Raw genomic sequence first — 8,782 nt, 5'->3', positions numbered from 1 at the left:
TAATTTATATCATACACAGATGAACCATGTAATGACATAAGTATCAACTTAAAAACAACTATCATGTCGTAACTCGAGTACTCGGCATAACATACAATCATATAAAAACTAGGATTGTAGGTGGTGCAAGAACTTGAACAACATCGGTAGGTCAGCAGCTGACAGAGACTGGATCACTGGGATCTGGTTGAACTTTGGGATAGAGGTTATGTTTGGACTGGCCGACCGGGCTTAGTATGTGGACTACATTATGATTTTTGAAGTTTGATCTCAATTAAAAAAACGGGAAATCCGAAAACGGTCGGAAAAACCCCATAACCGTTTTTATTTTCACACTTTCTCTCGAAAACGGATAAGAAAATATAGAAAACGGATCGGAACGGAACGGGGTTTATCCCGTCCGTTTTCATCCCTAGAGGCTACGAACGGGCGCCGGATATATATGGAATTTGGATACTACCATCAAAAATGTTTTTTTAAGAGAAAGGAAAATCAAAATGCTAAGAAATACCTTTGCAGCCCAAGCCCAGGTACCGGCCCACATAAGGCCCATCTCTCATCCACCCAAGCCCAGGTCCCGGCCCACGGGCCACGACCCATGTCAGTACCTCCTCCCCGCCCTTGCAACACTGGGCCAGGCCGACACGAAGGGCAAATCCGCCAATTCCCGAACCACCCCTCCTCGTCGGCTCCCACCAATCGCCACCGCTCCGGCCGCTCGCCTCGCTTCTCCCGTCCCCTTCCCTCCCAGCGCACTCCTCCTCCCCCTCCTCCGCGGCGGCGGCGGCAACGGCGCCGCAACCTCGCAGCCAGGTCCGCTTCGATCCCTTTCCCTTCCCTCCTCCCCTCTCCTTTTGCGCGCCTCGCCGGCCGGCGGCTCGCGGGGTTCGTCCCGATCTGAGCTGCACTCGGTGGAAAGTGCGTACCTCACGGTTTGAGTCCCGAACTCTGCGGGTTGCTGCAAGTAGTTAGTTCCAGTGCTCCAGACTACTGCGACTATGGCTGCATACAACGCTTCACTGAATCACGGTTGGTTGCGTACATGCGACACTGAGAGCTGTGAATAGGTTTCTGGATGCTTCATAGGCTTAGAATTATACCCATAGAACGCTTTTACAACGTAATTATGATGTTTGGTAGCGCGTTCCTACTGGAGAAGTGATCGTATTTCTACTTGCACGTATGGGATTGGGAGATACGTAGTTTTGCATGACATTGATTCGAAATGAAATGCAAGTGAGAGGAAGTGAAGCTGAAGTTAACAGATATTGTTATTGGCATAGTGTCACTGCCACACTGTCACTAGCCCTTCATCCTCTTTTAGCTATTGTTGGTCTGCTCATAACATTTTATTTTACACTTGCAGTGACACTGGAGTGCAATGGAGAATATGCGGTATGCCGAGGAGCTCGTGAGGGAGTATCTAGTGTTCAGGGGTTTCACAAGTACGCTGCAAGCTTACGAGTCAGAGTTGTCTACTGAGATCGGCAGGAATTTTCAAGTAGATAAGATCCTGGATTTAGTGTTCGCAGAGTATATACCAAAATACAAACTGGACAAGTTGGTAGGTCTGTTTATTTTTTTCAAGCAATGTTTCACTTCACCTGAGGACACGGAGCTTTTCTCAACCCTTGTTAAGTTGGAGCTGTCAGTATTAAGGTACTACATTGTCAATGCTTTAAAAACTGGAAGGCAAGACAAAGTAGTTGAATTCTTTGGTGAAAGGGGCAATTATCTGATGCAAAAGCGTGAATATTGGCTGGCATGGTTCGGTGCGTGTTCTTAGCCTTCTCTTTTTCTAAGTTGATTCTATGGTATTCTCATGCTCTGCCAATCTCAATTACACAATATCATTATGCAGCCATTCCGTATATTAAGAACCCAAGCTTGGATCCACAGTTCCGCGTATATTTCTCCAAAGAATGGTTGGACACTTTGGTTCTTTCATTTAGGAATTTTTTGAGCGGGATGTTCAATGATATTCATATCCTTTTACAATATATTCTTTGTTGTATTCCTTCCCCCAGTTGGTATGATGTTTTTATTCTTCAACGGTATCTTTTCTGTTATTGACTGATTTATAATTTTATCCCCGTTCTAGCTGATCAACAATGAGGTAGAATTCATTGTTTGTGAATGTGATTATTTCATATTAAAAACATACTTTGAGCCTTTGACACATATATTATAATTTTCTTCAACACTGTTTTGTCCTTAATTTTTCCACGAATCCCAGCTCTTTTGAGAATTAGCACTGAAAAGAATACCATCAAATCTCTCAAGAATGATATAAAGCAACTGAATAATAAATTGGCAGAGCTACAAGTGTTGTTAGAGGCGAAGGAAGTTGAAATATCTCAGTTGAGAAGGTAAACCTATTCTTTTTCAACTGCAAAATTGTTTTGCAAAATTGTTTTCACCTGCAAATTCATGCATAGCATTTGCAATTGGTACATGGATCCTTCCATAAATTAATGGCTAGTTTTGGTGATTGGATGGGACTAGGAAACCTATGTGCGTGAAATACTCGATCAATTACTTTCCTATAAGGTTGCATCTCCTATTAATATAAAGCTTGGTTAGATTGTAAGTGCTAACTACCACCCTTGGACGTCTCATGTAAACAAAAGCAAATACACGCACAAATCCTCTAAATATGTCTGAACCTACAAATACAGGGACCATAATGGTGCTGATTCTGGAAACAAGAATTTGGTCAGTACTGGTAAATCTGGCTCCCCTCTTCAAGGACAAGAGAGATCAGAAATCTATGAAGAATGCTCAGCCTCAAGTAGCATTGTACAGGGTTTTGACTCATGGTCTTCAAATTCAGTGGAATCTTCAACAAGAGGCGGGAAATCCCACAAATCTTCTCAGTTAAGCCATTCAGGTTGGTTCTTTATTACTAGCTTTGTTTCATGGCATCTCACATTGCTATTCTAATGCACTATAGTTTGGATTGTTATTATGCATGATCCAACATATTTTCCTATTTTGATATTATTGAATGCTTCTGATGTTTGGATCTTGATCCTATGTGCCATACTAAATTATTTTATATCTTCGGTAACATTGAAGCATAAATGCATAATATGTTCCTTTTTTCTGCAGAGAATGAGCAGGTTTTGGTGACAGAGGAAGACTTTCCTGAAGTGAAAGTGGATTTTCAGGTAAGCTATAGTTTATCCTCACTATTATACTTTCCCTTTTTGCAGTTAACTGTATGACTGATTAGACTTGCTAACAGGAAACATTTTTAGGCCATAACAGTTCGATTAGCCGCTGTCGATTTTCTGCATCTGGCTCGAATATTGCTAGTTCATCAATTGATGGTACAGTTAGGTAATTGTGCTATATTAAGTAGCTTCAGTTTTGCTGCCTAGCTGAACCTTTCAGATTTTGACCTGTTGGTTTTTATACCGTTGAAAGGATCTGGACATATGATTCATCAACACCATCATCCAAAAATGCCACCATATACTGTGGGGCTGAAGTCAGTGCACTATCTTGGGAATGCAGATCTGACAGATTGGTACGTATATATTGGATTGTATCACATTAGTTTCTTTCCATCATTCCAAATTTGGTCAAACATGTTTAAGACTTTTGTTTTGTCACCCATTTCTCTTGACCATAGCTGCTCATAGGCACAGCTAATGGAGGAATTAAAGCTTGGAATGCTGATGCAAAGAGAGTTGTCTGTGACCTCAGTACATCACGAGACTTTCCAAGGTTATAACGTATATTCTGCTGGTTCATTACTGAAATTTTCGCTAATGAAGCTTTTCAATTCTTGCAGTGTCTTAGATTTGAAGTGCAGCCCTGTAGAACCTGTGTTTGTCTCTGCAGCTGCATCAAGACGGTAATCTTGGATTTCATTTTCATAAGAAGTCCATTGCTAGTGATTGCAACATGGACATTTCCTTCTCCTACATAAATACAATACTGTTGCATCTCCTGACAACAGCTTTGGGTCACATCTATTATACTTATTTCCAGCTTTAACATCCTTTTCAGGCGTGGACTGGCTGTATTTGACAGAACAGGATTTGCCTCCTTGACCGTGTGGCATATGAAAACTTGGAAGCCCCTGGTACTTCTTTTGCTTTCATCGTCTTGTCTTTGACCGTGTGCCAGTGAACCTTTCCCAATGATATCTTTCTTTCTATTGTGAAGACAGTCCTCCCTCTTGGCGAGGACCCACCTGCAATTACTTCTCTTTGCTTCAATCACAATGGAAAAATCTTAGCAGCTGCTGCAACAGATGGAATGATTCACATGTTTGGTATCCGTTTGTTTTAATAGTCCTTTATCATCCCTATCAAGTTATCAGCTCACTGTACTCATGTAGTTTTTTTTTCTCGTTTTGGTCTAGCTTCCAACAATCTTTTTTGATGCAGATGTTCATTTAATTGGTACAATTATTTTGTTCTTAAGACATATCCGCATTTTTTTATTAGTCCATTATCCAGCTACACTAGTCTGACATCAACCATAATTAAAAGACTTTAGCCAATTTGCAAACATCAATATTTGAAAGGCCAGTTTAGCAATGAGAGAGCTTATTGGTTGAAAATACTTGGAACTTGGGCATCACTTATTTCCTCAACCACTGCTAGAATTTGTTTAATATTGTTTTTATGAGATTTCATTTGTTTTTTGTGATTGTTTGAGCTCATCACCTTCCTTAGCTGCAAATAGACATGTCTGCTGGTCTTCAAATTACTGGATGGCCTGCGCATGATTCCCCAGTGAGCTCAGTTCTTTTTGGACCAGCTGAAACTAGCATATTCAGTTTAGGCTCAGATGGAAAGGTATGTAGCATTTCACCTTGTCCCTTTTAGTGCATAGATGCTAATAGCCATATCGATGTGTGTAAAAAACTTGGTAGAAATTTGTATACTGTGTTGTAGCATTGGATCCTCGCTAGCCCATCATATCGATTTGTGTAAAAAAAACTTGGTAGAAATATGTATACTGTGCTGTAGCATTGGATCCTCGCTGGCCGATATAGAATGCAGTGTGACCCATAGCAATGATCGCTCACCCCTTGTACACCATTTGGAGTGGGATTGTTTTTGTGGTTTTAAAATTATAGAAGTCTATGTTTTAAATTGTGTACTCAATTTGCAATCCGTTTGAACCAGCGTGCCCCTTGCAACAGGCTCAACAAAATAGGATCCACACTGCATGTATCCCGGCTACTGGAATAAACTGAATCAAAAGTTACTGTTGGAATAAAATGAAAAAGACAAACCTTCTTCCTATATTATGAGAAGAAACTAAAAGTATTTCTGAAACAAATTAAAACACTACAGGAATAAATTGAGGAGTGCTATTAGAACGAGTCAAATGTGCCAGGGGAGACATAAACAGATGCAATGGGGAGCCAAGCATATGATGAGAACAAATCAAAAGGTCCCATTGGAACAAAATAAACAAGACATGCTTTCATCTTCTTATGTCCTATGCAAAACACAAATAAACTACTGCAACATATGTACTATTTCTGATCCCAAATATAAGTCCATTTAGGATCATTGTGGGTCAAACCATTTTACCTTTGGCCATCAATGTCTAAAGCATCACATAGATTGACAACATAAAGCATCACATAGATTGACAACATAAGATAGATGTTACTAGATTCATCATGAAAAATATTTTATAATTAGATATAACTCTTCCTATTTAAAATAATATATTTTCACAGATATTGCTAGTCAATGTGTCATATTGGAGAGCATGTTGATGTCCTAGACTCCTAGTGTACTTATATTTGGGATCAGAGGGAGTAACAAATAAGAAATCGATTGCGATAAACAGGAATACCCCACTACTGTAGAAAAAAAATACATGCAATATGGGTCTTGTTTTTGTAGATCTGGTCATAAGGAACACGATGGTTCAAACAGACTGCGACCCGGATGCTCATTTTACAATACAGACATTTGAATCCTAAATGTACTCTTTTTTGAGGGGCGGACTGACATCATCTTTTGCTTACAGTAGTGGGGTATTGAGTGTGTGATGCCCAGCTAATTACTGTATGCGCATCAGATAGTGTTTTCCTGCATCCTTTTGGTTATATAATGTTTTAAGAATTTCTTAACATGTTCAATTATCAGCCATAAACAAAATAAAGTTGAAATGTTTTTATAGTTTATCCTTTTCTTTTGCACTTCTATGGATCCTTTTTCTGATGCAAGTGCTTTTTTTATGATCTTTCATTAGTTTGCATGATTTCATCCCATGTTAACTGTATTTGACTTTTAGATATTTGAATGGAGCTTGCACAATCAAGGTCAGATTCTTTGGTCAAGAGATAGCAGTAGGTAAGAACACCTTGCATTGGACGATCGTTACTGAAATGTTATAACAACTAATGTTTCTTTGGTTGTCTTTACCTGCTTAGCTGTTATATAGTAATATGTGGGTGGTGGCTATGGTACAAACACCTTTTAGCTACAATTTTTTGAGTAAATTGCATTATAGGTCTCTAAACTTGCAAGGCTGGTTGAATTAGGCCCGTATAACTTCAAAAATGAATACTTAGATCATCAAACTTGCATAACATCCATGTGGGTATTGGGTGCCTATGATGCATCAATACTCCTGGCAACCTCTGTACCTGTACCCATGCACGGAGCGAATAACATGTTCTCATATTGGTGCATCATAGTTGGGCACTGATATGCCATCTACATAAGCAATGGGTACTCAAATGGAAGGTCCCACTCTCCCGCCCTCTTCCCTTTCCCACCATGCTCGAATATTGGCTTTGGTTCCCATCTCCCTGCCTTTAACCTTCCTGCATACGTCCACCTTGTCATGCAAGCTTGCACCACAACCTCACATCGACTGTCCCTCGTTTTCTGTCTCCATTTCTAACATCTCTTCAAAAGCTACACATAAGGGTTGGAGCAGCCACTGACATTGAAGATTTCTCCAGCAACATATTTTTGGAGGTGACACGTCCAAAGTCTGAGTCTGAGAGCAAGACCGTTTCTAGGTTCTAGATCTGTTCCTTGATAGCAGCAACACTAATGTTATTGTCTGCAATGATCTGGACCAGACCAACATCCTTGTCATGCCCATAGTAATGAGGAACCTGGATCGATCGGGTGGTGGAACAGGGTTGCGTGATGCTCCTGACAAAAATGTGGTGAGACATGGATCATTAACCAAACAATTATGGGTTGATGACCCGGAATGTTGCAGTGGAATCAGTGGTCTGCGGTCCCAAGGATTGCGGGTCGATGATCCTAGATCGAAGCTAAGGGTCAAGGGCCAGGAAAAACCAAGTTACTTGGGTTGACATGGCTCATTTGGTGTGCACTATGTCATGCGGGATCATTGGCACATCTATTATATGATCCACGTCCTGAATTGGTGTCCCCAAGAAGTATACCCACTGTTGTACCACACTTTTGTCAGGTGGCATCCCACGACCTGGATTCCTTGTGACTAACAATGGATAATTAAGTTTTTTTCCCCAATCTTCTATTATCTCAAGATTTCTGTGTAAATGTAGAGCCTCTAATTTCTGCTATAGCTACTTTACGCTAGATTGCCTGATACTATGCACAAATTTCGGAAGGAGCCATGATTGTCATGTTCAATTTTGCAACATTCAATTAATTGAATTTGTGCACACAGGAACTACTGGACCATTGAATTTTCTATCTGATTGACTGCTTTTATCCAGAACTGTGCAACTATTATGAGTGAATTTGCTGATTTCTCTAACGTGTGCTTCTATTACCAGGTTTTGCAATCCAGAGAGCTTTAACAAATGTATGCATGAGATTGCGTTGGATTCTGATGGCAAGAGGCTGCTTGTTACCTCTGGTTTGGTTCGGGCCCCAATATATCAGGTTTCCACCTTTATCCAGTCTTCCGAGTTAAATTCATTTTTGTAGAAGTGTGTACCAATGCAATCATCTGCATTTTCGGTTAGGTGCAAGGCCATGAAAGTGGCTTCAGGACACTACCTCACAGTTCATCTATAACAAGCGTGGATTGGCATCCAACACTACCAATGTACATCACCGGTTCTGCAGACAACTCTGTCCGGGTCACATCTATTTTATGATCTATAAAACAAGCTAATCGCCTTGAGATTTTATGGACATCTCAATGTAATCAGAGATACAATTGCGGAAAGCGACCAGTGAAACTCCGAACCTGTTTCTCAGCATGCATCAATTCTATCGTGTTGTCCTTGTGGGAGGCTTTCGGTGTCACAATAATTTTTTGCATCGAAGATGGCTTGTGTTTGTGTTTTGTAGCTGCTGCTGTACACTTTGGTGAGTTGTTCCAAGTTTTTTTGGGTTGTAAAACAGGTATAGAATTCTGTGATCTTTATACACATTAGGAGGATTGAATTGTTGCAGCAGGTTTCTTCCATTATTCAAACATGTCTGTCATCAAAAGCATGTAGGGATCAATGCCACACGATTTTAGCGTCGTAGTGGCAGTTGGTAAGGAATTAAGGAACACTGTATGCTTGTATGATACCGCCTTTGTTCATTGCAACTTGGGAGCCTTAAATCTGAAACCAAATGCATAACAAGTTTGTACGAATTCATTCATGCATCGCTGACCCGGATCCTCTGCATTAATGATGGACTAATACATAGGTCACTGTTTGTACAGTAAAACGAGTCTGATGCTACAGTAATATGTGTTAGCTAATCGTATTTAATGCAGCAACAGTAATCTGCTTTACTGTACACTCGTCCTTGCACTGTAGCACACTACTGCAGTGACTAGCATACTG

The 8,782-nt window shown here is 40.4% G+C and overlaps 1 protein-coding gene across 1 annotated transcript; it reads left to right on the top strand.

Moving 5' to 3' along the window:
- Window positions 1–659: 659 nt before the first annotated feature.
- On the top strand, window positions 660–8,515 carry LOC133903351 (uncharacterized). Its single transcript, XM_062344688.1, has 16 exons — window positions 660–813; window positions 1,367–1,772; window positions 1,862–1,984; window positions 2,228–2,369; window positions 2,679–2,890; window positions 3,112–3,170; window positions 3,248–3,342; window positions 3,430–3,532; window positions 3,638–3,732; window positions 3,800–3,862; window positions 4,018–4,093; window positions 4,177–4,285; window positions 4,702–4,814; window positions 6,277–6,335; window positions 7,769–7,877; window positions 7,961–8,515. Exons 2-16 carry the CDS (start codon window positions 1,382–1,384, stop codon window positions 8,093–8,095), a joined length of 1,884 nt encoding a protein of 627 aa, XP_062200672.1. The 5' UTR covers window positions 660–813; window positions 1,367–1,381; the 3' UTR covers window positions 8,096–8,515.
- The last annotated feature ends 267 nt before the right edge of the window (window positions 8,516–8,782 follow it).

This window comes from Phragmites australis, chromosome 21, assembly GCF_958298935.1.
Source record: "Phragmites australis chromosome 21, lpPhrAust1.1, whole genome shotgun sequence".
In the NCBI taxonomy this organism is placed as follows: Eukaryota; Viridiplantae; Streptophyta; class Magnoliopsida; order Poales; family Poaceae; genus Phragmites; species Phragmites australis.
The sequence above is the reverse complement of the archived record's forward strand: the minus strand, read 5'-3'. Positions and strand labels throughout refer to the sequence as shown.

Coding starts and splice junctions, on each gene's coding strand:
- LOC133903351 (XM_062344688.1), top strand. CDS start 1,382: ATGGAGAATATGCGGTATGCCGAGGAGCTCGTGAGGGAGTATCTAGTG. Junction 4,286..4,701: donor TGGAATGATTCACATGTTTG/GTATCCGTTTGT, acceptor AGCTGCAAATAG/ACATGTCTGCTGGTCTTCAA. Junction 4,815..6,276: donor GTTTAGGCTCAGATGGAAAG/GTATGTAGCATT, acceptor TTTGACTTTTAG/ATATTTGAATGGAGCTTGCA.